The sequence below is a fragment of the Dipodomys merriami genome, unplaced genomic scaffold (assembly GCF_024711535.1).
Source record: "Dipodomys merriami isolate MVZ:Mamm:240054 unplaced genomic scaffold, mDipMer1.0.p SCAF_6, whole genome shotgun sequence".
NCBI lineage: Eukaryota > Metazoa > Chordata > Mammalia > Rodentia > Heteromyidae > Dipodomys > Dipodomys merriami.
In genome coordinates, this window is record NW_027206179.1 from 41,651,559 (window position 1) to 41,677,729 (window position 26,171).

The 26,171-nt window shown below is 34.7% G+C and overlaps 1 protein-coding gene across 2 annotated transcripts in view; it reads left to right on the top strand.

Moving 5' to 3' along the window:
- Nucleotides 1-26,171, top strand: part of Dach1 (dachshund family transcription factor 1) — a 383,776-nt gene that overhangs the window by 188,148 nt on the left and 169,457 nt on the right. For both annotated transcript variants that reach the window (XM_070002867.1, XM_070002868.1), the window contains exon 3: nucleotides 23,392-23,553. In XM_070002867.1, the coding sequence (XP_069858968.1) occupies nucleotides 23,392-23,553 (162 nt within the window). The remainder of the gene's footprint in view (nucleotides 1-23,391; nucleotides 23,554-26,171) is intronic.

Below are 26,171 nucleotides of genomic sequence, written 5' to 3' on the forward strand. Positions count from 1 at the left end.
AGAAACCTTGTATCAAGAGATATTTAACCTTAGACTTCGCTCTAGTAGGCCAAAGGCTGCAATGTCTGGGATAGATCAGGAAAGTAAAACACTGTGGAAAAGCAGAAATATGGGAATTCCCCTCCTCATGGTTTGATAACCCCAAGTGTCAGGTGCAGCCATTACTTTAGGCAAATGCCAGCATGGGTTGGTCAGAAGTATCTGCCTTCCCTCTTCATCTCCAAAGTTAAATCGCCTTCTGAGATAAGAGAAAATGACAGATCAGGAAGCAGCACTGACAGTGAATTGACTGACAGTCATACTTCACGCACACGTAGCTTTTGTGGTTCTTTTGTTAGAGATTACTTTTTAGTTCTTTGGTAAACGTTGTGTTTTGACTTTAGCATGGGCTGAGACTGGCTGGCGTTTGTAGGGCCTGCAATTTCTTAAATTAGGAAGTGTTTCTTTTGGGCCTAGATTCAGAGGCTGGGCTTATTTTATGTGCATCCCCAAAGGACTTAGTTGATGGAGATGAACACTGAGTATTAAGTTCAGCCTCATAGAAATTGTCCTGTTTTAAGCCAAAATCTGTCAAACATCAGTCATTTCATGCATTGTTTTAACCAAATGCATGAATTTGTCAACCTTAAGAATCTTCGCTCATGATCTATAGAAGGATAGAGTCTCATTTATTTGGTGTTGGGAGAACATTTGGGTAAACTTTTGGTTCTTTAAAATATCTTACTCATTTTGAAATTAGAATAACCATCGAAGTCTACTTTTCTACATTTTCTAGATTTTTCTTGTAACATTACCACTCATTCATTCACTCATTCATTCACTCATTGAATGCTTACTCCATGAAAGGTATGGGGAATACAAGAAAGCCAAAAGAAATTTGCTTTTTAAATTAAAAAACATATCATGCCCCCACCTTTAGGAAATCATAATTTGACAGTTCCATAAATAAATGCACTATAATTCAGCAATAGCTTGTAGTTGAGATTTCTTCAAAATTTAGAGGATGAGGCAGAGTAATACATAATCATATTCACTGCTCTTAGGTTATAATTTGGTGCTGATGTTTAGTCCATACATAGTGTGAGAAATACACTCAACTCACCCAAGATCAAATAATGGTCTGGTAGATAAGAAGTGTAGTGAAAACGAGACATTCGTGGTGGTCATGCAAGAAGGGATGTTTGGTGTTTGGTAGACAGACATATACAGAGACGTTACAACAAATTATTTATTTCCTACTGAGAAAGTCTCATTCCTTAGTTTTTAAGGTTGATTGAATCTTGGTTATCTCCACAAATTCCCTCCACCATCACTGTTCTCTTGTGTAAGAATTCTTTTCTGAGTATATGCTTTATGGTAGTTTTTACTTAGTTTCTCATTTCATTCTGTTCTACCATTCCCTGCTAATTGAACCCCTTCTAACATTTTGTCTACTCTGTGCTCTTAGGGACCTTTCAGGTACCACATCAGCTTTTAGTAAATTCTCACCCATTCGTTGTCTTGAAAATTGACCAACACTACCTGTATTTCCAACAATAAGATAAAGGGGGAAATCATTCCTAACACAAAGGGAGAGGGATCTAACAGGAAAATAGGGGAGAATTCGTTGTAATTTTACATAAGGTGGGATCAAAAATGTTGAGGAACAGATTATGAAAACCTTACCTTTCTTGTGGATGAAGTATACAAATTCTGTATAAGCAATTGGCAATGTTAAAACTTAAAACAAGAGAATAGATTGACAAAAGTTAGTAATATAAAAAGAAGAGAATTATAATGGGAGAGAAAGAGAAAACCGGCAATTATTTTTCACCGTGCTGATAGAGTTGTATATACTAGAATTTAGTCTTCTTTTCCAATCACCCAGATAAAGACAAAGCTTTATTTTCCTGTTCGTGTGGTCTAGAGGTTCTCAGGGGGCCAATCAATGATCTTCTATCTAATCTTTTCAACCTTGTGAATTTCTAATAGGGACCTATATCATAGGAAACATATTATCTAGCATGACCTATGCTAATTAAGTAGGTCTCCGGATTTTCAGGGAAAAACTCACCAAGGTTTCATTCATTTACTGAATATCTAGCATATTCCAAAAATATATCTAGAATAAGAACTATGAATAATTTGTAAAAGGTACTGTTTCTTTCTTAATAGTAAATTGTATGAAATTGTATGAGTCTGTATGGTGAATATATATGATTGATTTAAAGGAAGGTTCTTTTTTTTTTTACCTTTTACACTTTCTGGAGGCCACCCTCATATCTTTTTCATTTTATTTTAAATTTTATTGTCAAGGTGATGTACAGATGGGTTACAGTTACATAAGTAAGGTAGTTGTCAAACTTGTTACCCCTTCTCTCGTTTTCTCCCACTTTCCTTCCCCTCCCCGCTCCCTCCACCAGTTGTACTCACATATTGTGTGAATATCGCTGTTGCATTCGTTCCCCTTTGTCCTTTGTCTCACCATTTTCTTGTTCCCCTTCCCTTCCCTTATTCAGATAAATGTATATACAGTACCCAGAGTACCAAAATCAAACGACAACAGTGACAACAGGAATAAACCATAGGGGGGGGAATACAAAAGAAACAAGATACACATAGAACATTAAACACAAAAACAACAAAGAAAAACCTCTTATGTCCATGTCTTGGGGTTCATTTTGCTTAGCATCATCTTATATGGTCATATGTACATAAATATTGAGCTATTCTGCTCATCTGCTTCATTTCTTTTTTCTTTTCTTTTTCTACCATTTCCTCCCTCCCTCCCTCCCTCCCTCCCTCTCTCCCTTCTTCCTTCCTTCCTTCCTTCCTTCCTTCCTTCCTTCCTTCCTTCCTTCCTTCCTTCCTTCCTTCCTTCCTTCCTTCCTTCCTTCTTTCCTTCCTTCTTTCCTTCCTTCCTTTCTCTCTCCCTTCCTTCCTCTCTCCCTTCCATCCTCCTTCCCTTCCTCCCTCTCTCCTTTTCCCACTCTTTCCCTTTTCCTCTTTTCCCCTCTCCTTCTCTCTCCTTTTTGAGCTCAAAAAGGAATGAGAAGGAGAGGGGAAAAGAGTCCCCTGGAGTTGAACATGGGGCTTGGTCTCTGTCTTTCAGCTTTTTTGCTCACAGACAGCACTCTACTGATTGAACCATGACTGTACTTCTATTTTTATAATTGGAGACAAGAGCTTTATGGACTTTCCTGCTGTGACTGGCTTTTTAAAAAATAAATTTAATTTTATTGTAAAGATGATGTACAGAGGGGTTACAGTTACATAAGTAAGTTAATAAGTTGTTGAACATTTTTAACTCTCCTTCATTTTTCTCCTACTTTCTCTGCTCCCTGACTCCCCTCTCCCCACCAATTGAAAAGTTAATTTCCAATATAGTGTTTTGTGAGTATCATGGTTGCATTGATTCACCCTTTGTCCTTGCTAAGACTGGCTTTAAACTGTGACCTTCAGATCTCAGCTTTCTGAGTACCTATGATTCATAACTATATTTTGCGTTTAGGAAAAATATTAAAGAGATTATATAGCAGTCACTTAAAATGCATTCATTTTGCTTAATTTGCAACAAATTTCTATTCAGCAGTAAATGTTAGAGTCTGTTTTGTTTTTGTACATCTTATAGATAAGGCCTATGAATTGAACTAATTTCTTACATGAATTATAATTCTTTTGAACTTTTTATGCTGAAGATACACTGTGAATTTTAATTATTTTGTTATTAAATGTATATGTAGCAAAATCATGTAGTTGTCAAATTTTATCATAATTCTTTGATAATTAAGACTCAAGAAAGTAGAGTTTGGACACTATTAGAATTCTTCTAGTCACTGATTTCTTATAGTATGGTTGATTTGAGCTCCAATTAACACACATAGAGAAAAGTTGGAACATTTCTCACACATAATAGCTTCAATAGCTCTATTTAATATGTACTCAAAAATATAAATAAAATGTAATCTACTGGGCTAATATATTTATTATTTATTTTGAACCACATTTGGAATTTAAAAATGAAATATTTCACTCTTTATTAATTAACCAATATTGAAGTTAATGTTGAGAGCAATGTAAGGAATAGGAAAGCATTGTATTTTCTGAGAAGGGAAATATTTCTTTTTCTATATAGATTTTTATTGCAAAGATACTGTACAGAGGGGTTACAGTTACATCAATAAGGTAATGTTCATTTCCTAGGCAGCATTGTTACCCTTCTTTTGTTTTTCCCCTATCAACCCTTCCCTCTCTACTTCCCTAACTTCTCCACCCCCCTGAAGTTGTAAAGTTCATTTTCAACATAGTGTCTTGTACATCAATATTTCTTATTATATAATAAAGACCTACCTAGTGTACTACTCCTATAGCATGAGAAATACTGCTTATATCTTAGATTATATGACAGATTATCTCGAACTAGTCATTGGACATGAAATCAATATAATAATGAATGAAACATTGTTGATAAGAACTAGGAAGGTGTTGATTTGTTTGTTTGTTTATTTTTGGGTCCGGTCGTGGGGCCTGAACTCTGGGCCTGGGCGCTGTCCGTCAGCTCTTCAGCTCAAGGCTAGCACTCTACCACTTGAGCCACAGCACCACTTCCGGCTTTTTTCTTTTTGCTTATGTGGTGCTGAGGAATCGAAGCCAGAGCCTCAGGCATGCAAGGCAAGCGCTCTACCACTGAGCCACCTTCCCAGCACTTGTTTATTTATTTTTACAATGGAGTATTAGGGACACAGTAACTAAAATATTAGGCATTTGAATCTTTTATTGATCCTCACCCATTCCTGACAAATTTGATGTGAATGAAGTGTCATTATAAAGAAGGAGTATATAAATATATTTAAAGGGTGAGTATGTCATTGAGTAATGTTCTCTGAAAGAAAAGTGCTTCTTCTTTTAGTGGAAACAGGACTGTAGTTTGGCTCTGGCCTTTACTCAATATAAATTTGAGATTGGAGGTGATGAGTCCCAACGCATTGCTAGTTTTTTTATCTGAATCTTATATGTATATGTGTATATCTATGGATAAATATAATAAATATACTAAATTTCATATATGTAATTTAATTATGGAGCCAGTTAATATACATTTGTTTAAATTTTCATAATGTGCTTTAAAGTAACTGTTGTATTATTAAAATGTTTCCAAGAACTAATTTTTAAATAACACATATCTATTCCATATTACAATAGAGCTCAATATATTATTTGCAAACATAAACAAACAGAATTACAACAAACTTGGAAGTTTTTGCACAGCAAATGAAACAAGACAGTGAAGAAACAGAATACATAATTTGAGAAAATATTTAGCAATGATTCAGCTGGCTAAGAAGCAATATTTGGAATACATAGTGCCTATATTTTAAATTTAAACATACTTTTTGGAATGTTTGCAATATCCATGTGGTTCTCAATCATGTATATGGAACTACATTTGTTGTGAATTTACCATAATATAATCCTTGAAAGAAAATATCCTTATAATCAAGATTTTTACAGTGAAAATAGGTAATATAATGAGAGTATGTAGCTTTTTGTGTTATCTTACAGTATTTCTTTTCCTTTTGAGAAAGAAAAGAAAATCTTAAAATTTCATGTTAAAAGTTTTTTCTATAGTATGGAATTGTGAAGATTAGTTTCTTCAGTGTTATAGGCCAGTGACATGGTGGCAAATAAGTGTGATTCTGTTGTGCCTGTGTCAGTCAGTTCAGATTAGTTACCTGAATTCCCTCATTAAATGTTAATTGCCAGACTGTGTAACTGCAGTTATCGGTCCATTTTCAAGCTAGTTAAGTTACTTCTTTTCATAGGGACCCTTAGATAGGTGCAGATCTAATTTTTTCATACTTTCAAAACTGATTCAGACTCTGTCCATTCAAGGCCTTGCAGTAGAAATATTTGTTATCAGGAATTTATTTAGAAAGTTCCATCACTGATGCTAGGAAATATAGCTGAGCATGTGTGGGATTGATATCATGGCCATGGCTCTGCCACCTACTATGAACAAGAGCAACAGCTCCATCAGTAAAGGAGACACTAATGCAGAAGTGGAGGGGAAGCGCTTGCCATGATAAGATGATAGCCAAAAGAATGGCAGAGTCATTATGGACCATCTGTGGACCCCAGCAATTACAATGCCATCCAATATTCCCATCAATTCCGCACAACTCCGGCTCTGTGGCCCTCATTTTCATAGCTGGGACAAAATTAGCTGAAGTGGCAGAAATTGGTTCCTATATAAGTCATCTACACAGTAATGGGGAGAAGTTTTGAATGTAGATCTTAGATTTCAAACCCCAAACACACTGTCCTATTTTGTGACTATTCCTCATTTTTAATTTCATGAGAATAAATTTTCAGGAGCACTTCTGTGTCAATAAACACATGTGTCCTGAAAGGTGCTGTGGTGCCCACCCTCACATTAGACCTTTGCTTATTTCGCTGGCCTCTCTTGGGTTCTGAAGTAGCCTTCATATTTTTCTGCATATAATATATCCTTAAGAAGGAAGAACATAAAGCAAATAACCCCAGTGTTGTGTTAAAGCATTGAGAAGTGTCACCACTGGCTTTAGTTACTCCACTATCTTCAGACGTATTTTTAAATGTGCATTTGATGCAGCTCAAAAGTGACCAGTTCTTTGTATCTACATTCCTTTATCTTGTGTCTAGTTGGTTGCCTGGTAATCAAATGAAGGGCATCATCTTATTATGTATTCTGTCAACATATTATCTTATTATTTATTCTCTAGGTATCCTCAGCTGCAGGTGGGAAAGGAAGCTCAAAGCAATTGAGTGCTATTTCATGTTTCTGTTCCTGGTAGCTATAAATATAAAAATCAAGGTCACTATGTAGTTTTGTAGAAGTTCTTTAAAACAAAACAAAAAACCAAGGACCTCTAAGACTTTAGTTATTAGAGAAGCAAAATAGTTGTTGAGGAAAACAATGATCTTGTCCTCTGATTTGAAGTACATGTTATCTGTTGAGCAAACATGGGACAAATTAAAATGTCGAAGATTAGAAATAGTGAATTAATAGTACTTCTTTTTGAGGGTGCTAGCTGTTTTCTATAAAATTCTATCATAGGCTTTTGTCACAAACCCTGTTAATTTCTATCCTCTAACCACTTATCACCACTTTGTTTCTAAGAGGATCCTAATTTTATTAGGGCACTCACAGTTTTGCTCTAGTCGTATACAGCGCACACTTCATCCCAGGTGTAAATCAGGGCATCCCATTCTTTCTGCCTCGGATTACTGAAGCATGTCAGATAATATAATTAGAGAATGCATGTTCTCAGAACAGGCTCTACTGCACATCACCTGGAAATGAGTTTGTTGAGGTATAAAAGGAACATACGGGACACATGCATCCTTAGATTTACTCTTATTTTTCTTTGGGTGGTTATCATAGGGTTTTCACCAATGTCCCAAAGAAGAAAAACATTTGGATTCTGGACAGCATTGATCTGTTGACTGAAACAGCCTCGTTATGTGAGGAACTTCTTTGTACAAGTGTTTATTGTTTAATGTGATTATATGTCTTACTCCTCTATTCACCTTCCATACTAGCCATTATAGCTTATGGTGTACCATTTAATGATAAATTATGCCAGGTGTTCAGGTTCATAATATTGATTAAACTTTTTTAGTTGTTTCCAAGTATCACTTCATTAGCATGTTTATAAAGAGACTTACGATGATGTTGTATGACAAATACTAAGTTTAAAATAATTTTATTCTATAAATGTTAAAAGTATGATAACCAATCATTATTTTTGTGTATAGACTCAGATAAATGTAACACCACCATTGCTCTTGGTTTTTATTTGTCTACTATTAGGAGTTTCTACAAGGTTCCTGAATATTGGTATATACAAATGGTATATTTTCTTCGTCTATTCTTTTTTTTTTCTTCTGGTGCTAGAGATTGAATTCTTTGCCTTGTACATGCTAGGCAAATGCTTGAACAATAAGCTACACCTCCAGTTCTTTTTTGCCTATTGAACTTTCATCAGAACACAAAAAATGTGTTATGATAACTTTAGTTAATCAGAGTTCATTTATTGCTACAAATGCAGAATCTTTTCTCCCTAAAATGTTCAAGTGTGACATGCTTCTTATTATTATTACAAATTGAGGTATATTGTATAAAACAAAGATTACACTAAATTTTATTTTATTTTTTGCATTATGAAATGGTACACATGAAGTCCTTTTCAGGTATTTAAACCACTTTAAATTTCTATGTGACTAAACATTGCAAAATATTTAGATTAATTTTTTCTGTGACAGTGACTAAACTGGAATACATTGCTCACAATTTCATTCCCAAATGCAGGCAGTTGAAGGAATTTCTCGTATTTTTGTGAAAAAGAAATCAAAAAGCTAAATTTCTTAGCTTTATTTTGATGTGTATTGGATTGTGATTGTTAGTACTATTATACTGTTTCAGTAGTTTTTAATAGCTGAACAAAATAATTTGATTTGATCCTGTCACAGCTTGGAACGAAAGATTCTGTAAAAGTGTTATCATATGTGTATGATCCTATGAAACCAGAAAAGGGAATTCCAGTTCAGAAGGGCTTTCAAGAGAGATGTGAATTTCTGAGTTTGTCTCCAAACTTGAATTTCTCAAGTTTCAGAGACATTGACTTCTATTAGGCCACAAGGCTAGCATAACAATGTTTATATGTTATTTTAATCAAAGAACTGTGTTCTATTACCTTAGAATCTATGTCAAGCTATGGATTATGTTAAAAAAACTAACAAAAGCTCCTGGTGGCTGAAAGATTATAAGTATTTCGCTACATTACTGCATTGCAGGCTTGAGCACGTTCTTTCAGCATTTTAGCGTTCACAATGTTGCAATTAATTAATTGTGCCTATCTAGCTAAAACACTAGTCTGAGTTACTGACTGCACTTTTAATAAAACCTTTGAATTCCCTTGATCTTTCTTTATTTTTTCCTTCTCTCCCTTCTTGTGTACAACTTTCCAAACCCATAAACCTTTGATTAATGGAACAAAGAATTAGACTTGAGATACCTGCTTTGGCTACACTCCCATGCTTTTCTGACCTTAAGGTCACTTTCTAAATGCACCTCAGCTTTTTGCTCCTAAAGAAGAATGAATGAAAACATTGATGTGGTAAAGCATGATCACACTTGCTATTATAAAATCCTGAATATATATATGTGTGTGTATATGAAAGTATATCTATATATATATATATAGATATACTTTCAGTGATAATTGATGTGCATAGTTATACATGCCCGTGTGTGTGTGTGTGTGTGTGTGTGTGTGTGTGTGTGTGTGTGTGTGTGTATAACTCCATATATTCCAATAGTATTTCTTTCTAGCAGGTAATTGAGGCTTCTTCATTTTTCTTCCCCTTTTCTTTAGTTCTTTGATGATTTGCATGTATACAAATTAGGTAGAAAATGAAGTAGGGTGCAAATGCATGCTATCAATCATTCTTGGGACAGTGCATACTTATAACCTTGGAGTGACACTTTGTGGATTCTTACAGGAAATGAAATCTCTTTCAGTGATTCTAAAACTCTCTTTAAATTAACGGAAACTAATTGGTTCCTCTTACACTCAGGTTTGGATATGTTATTGGAACCTTACATTTTTGTTCTCACTGTTTATATACATATATATGTATATATGTATATATGTGTATATATATATATATATATATATAATTTGATTTTTTCCCCCTCTTTATAGTTCAAGTTAGATTATGTTTAATCTCTGTCTTTGCCCTTTCTCAGAAGTCTCTCTGCTACTCTTGGCAAGTATAGAACTGAAGCAGAACTGCTGGTCTAACTGTGTGTTTATTTTTTGACCCCATTCCAGCTCATTGTCCCCCAGCTGTGCTGAGTGTATTTCTTAGTAGGGAGCCTGGTCTGGCTGGTCACCTGGTGCTACTGGTGAAAACAGCTATCATGTTCAGATTCAAAGGTGACCAGGAGAGCATTCTGAGGACATGTCTCTGGCATGCAGTGGAGCCCCAGTTCTGTCTCAAAGCTGCTAGGTGGAAGGAGGGCCGGGTGCCCTGCTGAGAGACTGTGATTGGGGGGTGGGACTCTGCAGGGGGTCTCCCTTTAGGAGTGAGAGCCAAACCTCTAGTTCCACCTGAGAATATGTGACTATCTGAACTAAAATGCAGATCACTGCTTCTTCTCTTTCTCACAGCAAACTCCTGATGCTAGGAGGACTCACATTTTTTGGTGATGGGCAAATCAAGATGTACTGGAGCCCATGATGCTTTCATTCTATGGGGTGCAGGGGTAGCCTTCCAGAAGAAATGACTTTTGTTTTGTTTTCTCCAGAAAACACTTACTTTATAAAAGCTGTGGAACATTGTTGAGAATATCAGTTAAAACAATATATAATGGTTCTCTTAAAAATTTAAATTTCCTATTAGTAAATGAAGTTTTTGCTACTAGACTGCAACAGAAGAAGGATTGGTACAAAAAATCATGTCAGATAGAACAGAGATCATGCCTTATTTACAATACATTTAATTATTATTGAATTTACAATGGACTCTACAATCACAGTGAGCTCATAAAGCATTATGTTTTGCTAAGCAAGAGACTGCAACTTAAAATTTAGACTTATGGGAAGAAAAAACCTAATTCCTCTTCACTTTTGTAGTTTTACATTGAACTAGAGAGATTGTTCCCTGATACTCAACACTTACAGGAATGTACTAGTTTGTTGTTGTTGTTATTGTTGTTGCTTTTTTTTTATTGTTCAAAGCTGACCTCTGATTTTAGAAAAGTTTATCTGTACTTTTTCATCTGTTTAGAAACATACATTTTTGGTTAAGAGACTAAAGACAATCTCTCTTTGTCTTTTTTTTTTTTCTTCCCGGAGCTAAGAAGGCTGAGATAAAAAAAGAATGACTGCTTTAAAAGTCACACATGGCTGTAATTTAAGATTTTTTTTTTCTTCTCATTGTCCGTAACAGTTGAAAGAAACCTTCAATGAAAGTTTATTAACTAGGCCAATGCCTCAGGCAATAAAGGTTCATTTATTACCAGTTTCTTGGCTGTTTTTCTTCTTCTATTTTTCGGTTAAACTCATAGCGTAAGATAATACTTCACAAAATTAAACCTTTGACCTTCTGTAGAGTTAAGTCTCCTTTGATTAGATAAAGTAACAATTTATGGTCCAGCATGAAGTTGCACATGAAATGAATAATGCAACAGACTCTGTGTGGACTGAGAATCTATTGCTTTTGAAAAGATGAATGCTGTTTAAAAGTGTGTGTGTGTGTGTTGGGGGGAGTCAGCTTAAGTGTGTTGTCTTTATTCTGTTTGCACTTTAGCAGTATTTCGAAAAGCTTTATCCCTGAGATAAAGTTATATATGATTTTTCTCATTTGCCGAAGAAAGCTGTAGGGTTAGAGTATTGTGGAAAGCTTTTGAAACTTTTCTTAGGAGTGTTACATATATAATTGTATCACATTTCAGGTTTTAAAAAGATGAATTATAAACTTAGGTAAATGCATAAAACATGACCATTGATTTTTACAGTTTCAAATGATGCAACAATTAGGATATTATAGTTGTGATAATATTGTGTGTCCCTGTTATCAAAACACAATAGTACTTAAGAGCTAAAGGAGAACAAAAAGAAATACAATAATGATACTAAATAATAATCATTACGTGAGACTTGTTTTTAATTTTCAAACCAAAGTCAAGTTCAATTACTTGTTATGATATAAATACTTTTATCAATAATCATGTTTGAAATTTTGTTTTGCTCAACTTGTTATAAAAGTTATAATATCTAACTGAAGCTAGTGACTAAGTATGAAAGTTCCAGACCTATATTACTTTTCAGTGTTATTGTTTTCAAAATTTTTGGAGCACTTGAAAAAAACGTTTTATCAGAATTGTGTGTTTACTCCGGAAAAATCCACTTACTTGGGGAAATCCACTGTGATGTGTGCTTCTTCTGTCTTCAGGACAGTAGAGGAAGAGGGAGATGTGTACAGAGAGCAAAGTTCATGTTTCTTAAAAAGCTGTTGTGATTAATGCATTGTTTAAAGTACTAATTGATATGCAAAAGTTGAATGCTTGTGAAAAGTGTTTTAGTATTAGTTTGGTTCTTTTTCAATTAGCTTAAATTATTTAAGGTGAATAAATCTACTGCAGTGATTTAGTTCCTTTTAATAGAATCTCGGGGTGTAACACAAATTAGGTCAAGAGAAGCCATTAGATGAGTAGATCCAGAGACATTGTTCATATAATGAAGAGATGTTAGGAAAATTGAGGATTTGCTGTTTAAATGTTGTTTAGCATTAAAGCCAACCAAAGGAGAAATACCATTTCTTGTTATGTTAGGAATTCAGTATTTCTTTCCTTCCTTCCTTCCTTTCTTCCTTCCTTCCTTCCTTCCTTTCTTCCTTCCTTTTTCTTTCTTTCTTTCTTTCTTTCTTTCTTTCTTTCTTTCTTTCTTTCTTTCTTTCTTTCTTTCTTTCTTTCTTTCTTTCTTCCTTTCTTCCTTCCTTCCTTTCTTCCTTCCTTCCTTTCTTGCATTTTTCTTTTTTCCTTCCTTCCTTCCTTCCTTCCTTCCTTCTTTCTTTCCTTCCTTCCTTCCTTCCTTCCTTCCTTCCTTCCTTCCTTCCTTCCTTCCTTGCTTCCTTCCTTCCTTCCTTCCTCTCTCTCTCTCTCTTTCTTTCTGTATTTCTTTCTTTCTGTCTGTCTTCTTTCTGCATTTGGCATTGAACCACGATCCTCAGATCTCAGTCTCCTGAGTAGCTAAGATTACAGGCATGAGCCAGCAGTTCCTGGCTCAATATTTCTTTGCAGCAAAAGAGATTAGAATAATATAATAGCAGCCATTGGTAAATTTTCCTTGATCTCCACATATCATCTTCCTAGGTACATAGGTTGAATATATGAGTCAAAATTCATATGTTCATCTGCCTGTGGCTCACACATGGACAGTCCCTGAATTCAAGCTCCATGAAGGAAAAGAAAATAACAACACATTTTTATTCTTGAAAAATATTATCTCATAATCTAAGTAATTTTCTAATTTATACTCAAAGAATTATATAACCTGCCAGCGCTGGCAGCTTATGCCTAGTTAGCTATTCAGGAAGCTGAGATCTGAAAATCCAGGTCTGGGGTTAGCCCAGGAAGAGAAATCCAGAGGTTCTTATAGACAATTAACCTGAACAAGTGTGGATGTGGAGCCTTGATTCAAATGCTAGATCTCTAGCTGTGAGTAAAAATAACTTGTGGGGGGCAGGGGGAGGATGAAAAGCTGAGGGGCTCTAAATGCAAGCCCTTGGACCATTCTGCTTAGCTTGACCATGATTACAAAGTTGGTCTAAGACAAAGCCTTCCTCTGTTTAACAATCACCTTCTAGGAGATGACAACCACTGGTGTAGATTATGGTCTGAAGCTCACATTTCCTTTCAACTTTCCTTCTCACTTAATGGTATCTGTTTTTCTAAATTAATCAAGATTGATCTTTTCCATGGTGTAAATTTACCATCACTCATATGTTCCTTTTAAACAGATGAGGAAATATCTGCCTTATAGGCTTATTATAAAGATTAAATTATGTTGATATATATGTAAGAGCCTAGTGACCCAGAAGTATAGAATATATTGTTGCCTCAACCGCTGGTTCCTCTGTTTTAATTAGTTTTCATTGATTAAGCAAACTTATTATTCCCATCTCCTCCCAACCCTTCCTCTTATTTAGAAAGAAAATATATATACACAAATATACATATTACCCAAATATGTATGAATTTATACACTATGGGCATATATGAACACTTTTTTTTTTTTGCCAGTCGTGAGGCCTGAACACTTGGCCTGGGTGCTGTCCCTCAGCTCTTCAGCTCAAGGCTAGTGCTCTACTCTTGAGCCACAACACAACTTCCAGCTTTCTTTTCTTATATGGTGCTGAGGAATCGAACCCAGGGCCTCAAGCATGCAAGGCAAGCACTCTACCACTGAACCACCTTCCAAGCCCCACATTTCTTTTCTTAAAAAAAATATTGTCAAGGTGATATACAGAGGGGTTACAGTTACATAAATAAGGTAGTGATTACATTTTTTTTTGTCTAACTTGTTACCTGTTCCCTCATTATGAACACATTTCTTTTATGAATGTTTTTCCTGGAAAACGTTTGTTGCACTAGCACAAACCTTTTTGGAGATCATATTTTTTTCCTAGCTATTTCTCTCACTGGGTAATTCCTGTTGTAAAGATATTAATGTAAAAATGTCTCTTGTGTTCCTTATCTCCATCTTCAGTTTTCATCAACAACTATACACTGACGGACAGATACTTCCATGGTATCTGGAAGTAGAAATAAACATATAGTCGCTTACCGAAGTATCAACGTATTTAGAAAAGGATTTCATGATATCAAGAACAGTGCAATATTTAGGGATATTATTTTCAACAAAAAACAATTAGTTTATTCTTTTTCAGGAAATTAAAATTATGACCTGACTTCCTCTTTTCATTTGTAATATTGCTTAGCTATCATTAGTATATAAACATGTAACTTCTTAGAAAACATTCTTTTAGAATGTCACACTCATGAAAGTTAAAGCCACCTTACTGGGTAGTTTTGTTTGATGTTCTAGGCCTTACAATGACACAGGGACAGTCAATGCCTTGTTTAATAAAAAATAGAAAAGTAACATATAATAAGCTAGTGATTAACAAAAAATCAGTGTGAAAAGTTTTGCAATTTTAGTGACTTTCGTTGAGTTTAGCTTAGTTATGTTTTTGCCTTCCTACTGGCTTACTGCTCTCATTTGCCTCTTCCACTTTAGCCATACTTCTAGTTCTGGCTTTATGCTAGTTAATTGGAGATGAGTCTTGGAGATGTGTCTTATAACAATGATGCTAAAATTCTTCTAAGTAGTTGAATATAAGCCATCAGTTCCTAGATTTAAGTTTGTTTAATATAATTTCAGTTTGTTTAAATGTAATTTCTGACCCAAGCCAGAAATTTAATTTCTGATAGCACAGGCTTGTAATCCTAGCTACTCAGGAGGCTGAGAGCTGAGGATCACAATTCAAAGTCAGTCCAAGGAAGAAAAGTCCATGAGAGTTTTATTTCCAATTAAACAGTAGAGAATTGAAAGTGGAGCTGTTACTTAAAGTTGTAGAGGCTTGCACAGAAAAGCTCAGGGACAGAGCCCAGGCTCTGAGTTTCAGCCAGAGGAATGACCCCCCCCCCAAAAAAAATATATATATATATAATTCAAGATATATATAGGAGAGTACTCACATTTTTTAGTGTAGTGTGACATGCAAAATACAGTATTATGGAAAATACCTCATATTTGCAAGTACCTCATATTTAAAGTTTTATACATAGCTAAAGATTAATGCCCATTTTTCTGTGGTAAACTATATGTTAACTTTTATAAAATTAAATTAAGTGGAATATTTAGTCTGATTTCACTGTTATGGCTGAATTTGTTATGTCATCTGAGTGCTTTAATTACCCCAACTTTTAAACTTCTAATGAAATTGTTAAGCTATAGGAAAAAGGATTCATTTTCTTTCACGATTTTCTGCACTTTTCTTTTTACATTTATTGATAGAGTCAGCATGGTCAATCCTGAACTCTGGGAGTTAGAGGAATTGGGATTCTTTATCATTATTTAATGGTGTGGCTTTATGGAAATGATTAACCTCTTTGCCCTAGGTTTTTATCATCAGTAAAACGGAAAGGTCACATTAGGCAGTTTTTCTGTCCCCATGTTTTAGAAATTTAGACCCCAAGTTGTGGATTAGGGATTTATTTTTCTGTATGTAGTATTCTAAAGTAGAATCAAGTATATACACACATGCCCTTGTGCCAAGTTCAACATTTCAGAAATTAGCTGACATTTTACTGAAAACTAAATTGTAGTATTTATTATTTTTTATTTATTAAAGTTCAGCCTGTTTCTATAAGTCAGGCATCAAAAAGTGAGCCTTTCAAAACTTTCCGTGAAAATTACTCAGTGATTTACACACAGTCAGACTTCACCTCATGGCTTCCTTCCCTCCAGCACCATCACTACTCCAACCCTTCAGTTAGAGACTGGTATTTTAACTTATTCAGAAAAATAATTATATATATATATGTATGAGATTATAATATGTTATATATAATGCATCATATAACATTAAATATAACATATTTTCAAATTATATAGAACATTATCATTATATATAATATAGATGATATATGTATGTATGTGTGTATCTATCTATCTATATGTATATTACTGTATGCTTCTCCAAATTAGTGGGTTATTTTTGTTGTTAATCCAAACATTTTAGAAATCTAATTCAATCAATCGAGAAACTGAAACGGGTATAGTGTTTCCATTAGTGGCCTCCAGGATCAATTTTCCTTTTCTCTTCAGAATACCAATGTGCTGCAAAGGGCAAGAAAAGTCAGTCTAATGGACATTAAGAGACAAGTTCATACGGAAAATCTTCACTCTAACCATATGCACAATTAAGTTCCTCTTTCTAGTTGCTTATAATTTCTGTTGTTTAACCACTGAAGAATGAGGAGGGGCATGATTCAGTCATTTTAAATTTATTTAAAAAGTATCAACCAATAAAATAACTAGAAATCAGTTTCAGATTTTGAAAGGCAGTGCTTCCACAAAGATGCAAATAAAAATAGAACAAGGTGGGAAAAAAAAAGGTATTGGGACTTTCAAGTTGTTATACTGAGCCAAGCGTTCTTCTAAGTCTTGGAGTGATTTCAATTGAGTTGTATTTCAAACTCGTATGAGCTTACAATGCACCTTCAACATAGTTTGCAAAGCGTCTATAGGAACTGTCAGGAGCAGAAAGATTACTTCACAGTAATGACGGTTGAATTGAACTATGCTTTTTGATGTTTTACTTTCTGAATTGAATTGTTAGACAAGATTAATTGCACACAGTAAGAGTTTTAAATGAATGTGATGTAAGGCATTAAGTTTCTCTGTATGCCAGTTGTGAAAAAAAAAGTAACTGGAAGGTTTAAAAGAATAAATGTGTTTAATGCATAAAATACCCTGGCCAATTTTAAAATTCCTTTACTCACATCCTTATTGAAAATAGAAAACCCTCTTTATTCATCTGTCTTGGTTATATTGCTCTAGTGGAAGTAATTTAATATTCTTGCTTTCCACTAATCTTCTAGTTCAACAGGAGTAAACAATAGGTTTCATAAATTAAAAATACACTCTTCTGAACATGCTTATAAGATTAGGAAAAAAACAAGGCAGTAAACATTTATGACTGAAACAAACTAGATTGTTCAAACACTGCCATGATGTATCTTGTATATCAATATGGCACTGATATCAGTTAGAATGCAAACAAGGTTTTAAATGATGTGCCCCTTCATTTCAGCTGGAGTATCTGCTCCACGCCATCTGCCTATCAGATGGTTAGGAACCAGGACTGCGTATTAATGCCACATGTTCGATTTTCCTCCTTCATGTAATGGTTAGATTCATATTGCTAATAGCTGTGCATGAGCACTGTCGATGAAATTTCTGTGACGGTGAAGTGATGAGATATTTATAAGCTGCCTGTCTCCTCGAATAATCAGTAGGAAGCTGGCCAGACATAAATAACTTCTCAATTCCAGAATATTTACTAATAACTACGATTGGCTATAATTTGTTGCATGTTTAAACTTGTTTCATTTAAATTTGAATAAAGTAACATAGACTGACAGTCTATCATACGAGAGATCTGAATACTTAACCATTTCTTGTACATAACCCACTTTTATTAACTATTAGGTTTGGGGAATGCATTTTATTTGGAATTCAATGTAAAAGCAAGACAGCATATCAAACATTTGGAAGTCATCTTGATGTCTTTGAAACCAAAGATCAAAGATTGGACTTTTCAAGTTAATGAGCAAACAAACAGATCAGAGAAAGTATTTGACAGCAATATGTCTCTTTTATTGATATTTATAATCTACAGTTGTAATCTTCTATTTATAGACTGAAGGCACTAACTTAGTTGAAATAGAATGGCATTACTTTTCCACTTTTAAAGAGAGTGATCAGGATTGTTTAATGACATTTGAAGTATTAAAGGAAATTTTAGTGGAAATTGAAAGCAGAAGAAAATGTTATTTTTACAAAGTAAAATAATGCCCTTAAAGAGTAACAATACCAGCTTACATTCCATGAGATAAACGTATGGATTAGTATTATGACTGAGTTTGGAAGTAGAAAAGCTTTATATCAATGCAGCACAAAGTGAAGATTGAGTGATTTTATGATAAATTGGATCAATATAGACAGCTAAATGAAATCTTTTGCTAGCAACATGGGTTTTTAGATCTCCATTTGTCAAATAGGTAAATTCTCACTATGCACCACACTTTTGTGCTCTTTGTCATCTTTGCATTTGGGATGAGTAACTGAATCTGGTAAAATATCTGATAAAGCCATTTTCAAGGATATGATAGATAAAATGTGTAGCTTTGTACTTTTAGGCAATATATGTTAATATCTAGGAATGTGAGTAGGGTATTGCCTGTGTCACTTCATTTTATTCTCCACAGCACCCCTGGGAGGTCAGGGCTGTTTGCACTGTTCTTAATGATGAAAGCCACAGAATTGATGACCTTGTTTAGTAAGCATTTACTATGCAGTTATGTATTTCATGTAAGTTTTAATATAAGGTTTTTTTGTTTGTAGTACCAGGTATTTATCTATAATCTTAGATTATTTTATCTCCCATTAATGGAGCCTGAGGCACAGAGGGAATAGAAGTAAGAAAAGGATTATAAATGGTGCTAAAGCATGGTAGATATTATGGGTCACCTTTGATTACATGAGTGAACCATTGATCACATAAAATTTGTTGTCATTGTTTGGATTCTCTATATATTAGAGATCAAAGCCTTGAGTAACTTTGTTATTTTTTTAAAAACTTTTTAGGGAACAACAAGCATATACAACAGGATTTCGACCTGAGGCTCATTTATAAATACCCAACTATTTTCTATCAAAAAGTTGGGAAGAGACTTGAGATTGGGAAATATGAAGTGGTGGTGGTGGTGGTGGTGGTGGTGGTGTGTGTGTATGTGTGTGTGTGTGTGTGTGTGTGTGTGTGTGTGTGTGCATTCTGTGCTCTTTCCAGCCTTTGAAGATGTACCTGTGGAGATTTATACATCAGAATAAATTGATTAGATTTGCTGCTCCACATTTGTTCTAGCATAAAAATAATGTGTTAAATTACTTTTCATTGACATTGCCAAAATAATTATCATTTTACCTATAGTCTGGTTTGAGAAATACTTTTTCTTTTACTGCAATCCATGGCAAATACTATGGTAAACATTTGATATGCCCATACTAAGAAGATTTTTAAAAATATTATTATTATTACCATTTTGATGTTATCACTTGCTCATCTCCCTTAGATCTGCTTCTCTTTCCCCCTCAAGTGAATGGTTTGCTTTATTCAGACTGTACATTAAAATGACCTGTAAAGCAGTGAAACTCATTTAAAATGTGTCCATGTGTAGGCTTTAGTAAGACATACTGAATTAGAATCTGGGATTGTAAAGGTCATCGCTTTCATGGTTTGAGAGCTCTGTGGCTGGTTCTGATGCACCGCTAGGAATGGTAAGTTCACCTCCCGCAAGGATGACCACACAAGCTGGCAGGTCACTAACTCGCGTGGTATAGCTCTTGGAAAGAGTAATCTTTGAGTTAGTTGTGGAAAGGTTGATAGCTCTTTCTAAGTTAGACAGTGAGGAGTTAGGAATCTGGCCCTACTTCTCTGAAGGTGTAATATTTAGGCTATCATATGAAGATGACATAGACAGATGTAGAGTAGGAGACCTGAGATCACACTTCTCTAGAAGTGAAGATTGACTTGAAAGAAGGAATAATGTGGTATACTGGAGGAGCTGAAGGATCTACCTATCTGGAGCACAGTGTTCAAGGTAGAGCTAGGCATGATTCTGCATGGATAGTCATGGAACTGAACATTAAGAACTCTGACAAACAAGTGAACCATTGAACTTGATCCTAAGGATCATCATCTGAAAGTTGTATTAATTGCTATATAATAAGAGATTGGACGTGGGAGAAGGAGAAGCCATTAAGAATTTTATCATAGAACTATGAGAGAAATGATGGAAGTTTGTGTTTAGGGTGGCAGAGGAAATGAGGTAAGATAATAAAATACAGAATTCCGTGCTTTTAGGGGCAGTGGAAACAGAGACTTCAAAAGATATTGCAAGATTAAAACCCATCAAATACCTAGGAGATTTAGTAAAACAGAAATCAGAAATGCTTGCATATGTCATTGTTTCCTTCCTCTGTTTCCCAAACTAATCTAAAATAGAATATTAAATAGCATTATAGTTAAGTTACAGTGTGTGTGAGAGTCAGAGAGAGAAACTGCATTAGAAATGTAAAACTAGGAAAGAATGTGAAACAGCAAAATGAAAGATTAAAATCAACTAGGTAAAAAGTTACAAAAAAGCAATTTTCAAAATCAAGACAGTCACCTCAAGACAAGTGTAGATCTTCTAGCTTAGGTGACCTGTGCCAATGGCTTATGCCTATAATCCTAGTTGCTCCAGAGGCTGAGATCTTAAAAAAAGTGGTTCAAAGCCAGACCAGGCAGGAAAGCCCATGAGACTCTCATCTACAAATAACTTCCAAAAATTCCAGAAGTGGAGCAATGGCTCAAGTGGTAGAGTGTTAGTCTTGAGCCACAAAGCTAAGGGAGACTACCCAGGCCCTGAGTTCAAGTTCCAGTTTTCACTCATATACACACATACATACATATACACAGGGGGCATTCAGCCCAAAAATATAATATAAAGATCCTCAGATATGGATATTCTTATGGAAGAAATAGAATGAACAACATCCCTTGTTTTGACTAAACCTGTTCTTGCATTCCTCATGTAGTTCTTACCCAAAACTTACATTTTCTCTTTGGTATGAGATTGCTTTCACAGAAGAAAACAGACCCAAATTTTATGGATTTTTCCAAAATCAGAGCTTGCACAGTTCTTCATTATGTTACTTAACTTATATGGATTCAGGTGATAATAGTTTTATCTCGACTTGTATGTTTTTTCTTGATTATTTGAATATCATAAATGAGATTCATCTATACCATAAATTCTCAGCCCTGAGATGTGTCTTAAATTGGAGATGAGTTAATATTACTCATACAGGAAAGGGACAAATGGGATATTCATATTAATGACAAGGAAAAATCAAGAGAAAGAGATTCTGTTCTGGGAAACACAAAGAGGATTTTAAGAGAACAGGAAAGAAAGTGCTCTGAAACATCTTTGAAGGAAATGAGTAATTGGGGAGAAAAATTCAATCATAGGAAGATGAGAGAATCAGTTCAATTTGGGACTTAAAAGGCAATGAAGGTTCAGACTCAACCCAGATGGATTCTTTGAATTTAGATCAGTGCCTTTTAAGGAGGTGGTTATCAGTTTTTCATGCAAAGATCCAATCTGAGTCTTGATACTTTTGGGTAAATGTGGCCAGGACCTCTTTGTACAGATCTAAAGGGAAAGTGGGTGGAGTCTTTTACTCTGTTCATACATAGAGATTTCCACTGAAGAAGACTTTCACATAATTCTTTGGGCTGAGACTCTTTTTCTATAGTTACTAGAAGTGGTGATTACGAGGAAGAGAGGAGAAGAGTAGGGCTCATTCTTTCCACCAGCTGAGAATGGAAAATAAAAATCCCATAGATGGTTTCAAAGAGGGTTGGAACACTGTAGTCAGAAATATGATTTCAGCTCTAGCAAAAAAAAAAAAAAAACCAACCCAATATGTGAGTGAAGAAAGCATATGCATCCTATAAAGTTCTAAATTAGGAGACGTTATTCACATATTCCAGCCTGTGTCATTTTATACATGAGGGATTCCAGGCTGGGTTGAATTGATCTTCTAAAAGTTCATACATTAAAAAGATAAATTACTGTCCTGTTCACAAACATCTCCTATCCTCTGTCTCTGTCTTTGTCTGCCTCCACCCATTCCCCTTCTCCACCCCTTTTCCACACCTTTTAGTTAAAACCAGAATAGAATGGCTCCAACATTCTGTACTTCCAAGATCTTGTCTTAGATCCTCTTTTGAATCCATCTCTACTGTATTTTTTCTTTTCTGTATAAACAGAAACAAACTGTTCTGGATAAACATGAAATACAGGTTATAATCAACAACTAGAATGTACTACACACATCTTTAAATCTGTAAGTTTCCTAATCTGCTAAGGAGAACAGATGAATACTACCGTGTTAGAAAGGTGATTATACTACTTTTATGTCCTCTAAATTAGCACTTATTATTACTATGTTGGAGCAAACTATTTGCCATTATTTTTTTTTCTTAAGTGTCTTTGGACTACCAAATTATGTAGTCTCATGTGTTCCATCCATTGTGTAGTTCACTATCAACTGAAGAGAATATGCATGGACAGACATAGGTGGTGCTGCATGACATATTCTGTGGTGAAGTAGAGACATCGTCCAGGCTGAGGGAAGTAGGCAGGTATCCGCTGGGCTTAGGTGAGATGGAGAGCAAGACTCACAAACATGGGTAAGATTTTCCTGAATGATGGGATTTCCAGGATGTGAGTCATGACAAAGACAATGCTATGGAGGTTAAGTAGAGACTTGAAGAGGCAGGCCATGTATGGGGAATGGTGATGGGTTTGATATATCCTACCTGTGGCCCGCTGCAGTAATGAGGAAAATTTGGGCAATGAACTTTGAGATAAACTCAGATAAATGCTTTGTGGATGAAGCTGACAGTTTACATTTTTTCCTCATTTTTTATGGCATCTGTAGGAGTATTTAGCCAGGGAATGACACCTTTAGAGTGGTTTCTTGATTTTTCTTTCAGTTGAATTTACTTTAAAAAAATTATTATTTTGGCCTACTGTATTTCCATCTTTAAAACTTATTTTTAATTGTCTTTAAGTAGTTGTATGGAGAAGTTTTAATGTAACATGTCCATTTGTGTGTTCCATGCATCTTGATTCATTGTGTTCCCTCAAACCTATCCCAACCCCACCCATCCCCTCCAGTTTCCCTATTCCATTTTCCACATACATACATTGAGAACTAAAACAGACTCATTTCTCTGAGTGATAACTGGAATTATGTTTTTGCTAATATTTGGGGAGTGTATAGGACATTTGTCTCCTTATGTCAATATATTTAATTGGTTAGCTGAGAATAAATGTGCTATTGGTGTTCAATTAAAAAATCAAGGACTCTAATATATGCTTGTGTGTGAGTTACATAAAGTACTGGACTATTACCTGAAAGAATCAGAATTTGAATTACTTCATTTCTAATTCATTCTTTGAAGGTCTGACAGCAGCAGCTGCAGCAGCTGCCGCTGCTACCAACGCAGCCATCGCGGAAGCAATGAAGGTGAAAAAAATCAAATTAGAAGCTATGAGCAACTATCATGCCAGTAATAACCAACATGGAGCCGATTCTGAAAACGGAGACATGAATTCAAGTGTTGGTGAGTATTCTACTCATTGAAACCGTTCATGATCACCTTGGTAGGGAATTGCTTCCTTTTCCAAAAAAGAACCATTGGTGGCACCTTCAAATGTTGGCATTTTTTCCCTTGGACCCTGTGTGTGCTTTGAGGATACCATTTTGTTTGGAGAGAACATGTTCTCAAGTGATTAGCAGCAGCAGCATTATTTTTTTATTATTATAGGACCTATTTTATGTCTACTGTAAGTAGTGAATGGACATGTTTCATAGTACAAGTAAACTTTGATAGACATTTCAAAAATCTTGAGTGCAGCTGTGATGACAGAAAAATAATACATACCAAATTCTATACGCTCTAATTTTATTTTTCTAGTGCATTTGTTATGAAGTTAGACATTTATTATAATTAGCAGCAAAATAAAAAGAGACATGATTCATGACCTCAATGAATGTTTAATACTGTAGATAGTACTGAATTCTGCACATATTACATTATGCACTTATCTATGATAAAGTTTAACTTATAAACTTGTCCCAGTAAAAAATTACTGAGAATAATTAATAATAAAATAGAAAGGTTACAACAATATACTGTAATGATTTTTTTTTTTAATTTGCACTTTTCTGGCATGCCTAAGGCTTTGGGTTTGATCCCAAGCAATACAAAAGTTATTTAAATTTTCTGTATTATTTTATATTTAGTATTGTTTGATTAAAATTAACCAAGGATAACTGAAACCACACACACACACACACAAAAACACACACACACACACACACAAACACACACACAATCATGAATATAGAGAGACTCCTGTAGCCTAATCTTTTCTCATGTCCTGTCAAGAATAAGGTTTATTTTGAATAATTGTTTTATCTTCCATCATTATAAGTGCCTATATCATTTAAAAATGTAACTTGCATTTTTCTTGCTAGTTTTTCTTTCTTGCTGTGTGGAGAAAAGACACAAAAGTTAACTGTCACAGTGAAACCAAATAACACTCTGACCTTTGCCAGATAGTCATTTGAGTAACTTTATTGTCAAATAGGGCTCCCCTCCATGGTTTAATTCTTTTGTTAATGATATTTTTAAATCTGGGTGTTAAGAAGGCCAAACAATTTCTTATATTATGATACTACTTTATTTCTCTTTCTACTGTAGAAACCATGCTCAAAATACATCTAATGAGACATCTTGATCTTGTAAAAAGTTTTCAAGGGAGCATATCTAAGATATGCTAATAAAGGGGGAAAATTTGTGGTAATTTGATTAAAATTTCTCTTCCATGTAGCATTCAACAGATTTTTTAATGTTAGTCAACAACTCTACTCCCTTCAGGCCATTAAGACAGTTAAGGGTATAGGAAAGAATGCTGTAGTTCTTACTATTACTCGTTAAGAGCAGTTTCTAGGGTAAAAGATGAGAGGAAAACAAACAAACAGAAAATCTCAGGGAGTTCTCATAAGGACTATTGGAAATTCTAGCAGCAGAGGTCTGAATTCAGAGTAGATGGTCTTGGTGGTAGCAATATAAATAAAGGTTTGAATTTCTAAACCTTTCTATGGAGCTGACCTAGAGGGCAAAGGATTGTTTAGGTCATGGTTGACACACACATATATATATTTAGATATGTAGAATTTAAAGCAGAGCCAGGCATGGTGGTGCATGCCTATGATTTCAGCTACTCTGGAGGCAGAGATAAGGAAGATCATGGTGCAAGATCAGCCCTTGGCTAAAAGCAAGAGAACCTATCATCATACAACTTCAGCAAAGCTGCAGACTGGCCACAGTGGTTGAGTTCTTCCCCAGCAAGTATGAAGGTCTGAGTCAAAACCCTAGTACCACTAAAGTAAATAATTCAAAATAATTTAATTTAATTAAAAAATGCAATTGAAGTCATTAGTTCAGTCAGAACGAAAGAATTATAATTCTGTTCTTAGAAATGTCAAATATTAATTGCTTTAAAATACAAGTCTTTTGCTTTGGCTTATTGAATAAGCCAACATTGAAATTGTTCAAGAATAAGCTACTGGCCACTATAAATGATGTTTTCTATTTTGAGATATGGTCTGGACTAGTTTCAAAAGTTGAGAATAGGCTGTTCTTGAAAGTGCTTTGAGGAAAGATTTTTGAAATGGAAAATATCAAAACATTTAAAATAACATTTATTAAGGAATGGTATCTTTGCAGTTCCTGGACAGCAGAGTGGAGTTCATTGGCACAACTAACAGGCAGAAGTTAACAGGAACATGGATCATAATGAAGCACTAACATATTTAACCTATTTAACATGAAGCATTAACATATTTAATATTAAATATTAACATATTTAATATTTGATACTTAGTCATAACACTTGGCTACTGAAAAAACTAAAGCTAGCTTACATTATTTAGGTACCTATGCTATCATAATAATTGAATGTATAAATGATTTAAATTACCCATTGTATTTCATTTGGATGAAAGTTTTCTTTCAGGTAAGTATTCAATTGATAGCTTTCATTGCTTTTTAGCCTTGACACATATCACCCACATCAATTTGAACTGGGAGCAGAAATTTACTTGAATTTTCCTAGAAGGTTTTACTGGTTTGCGATGTATAGCCATTGCCTGTCCCTAAAGCAAGTACATAAT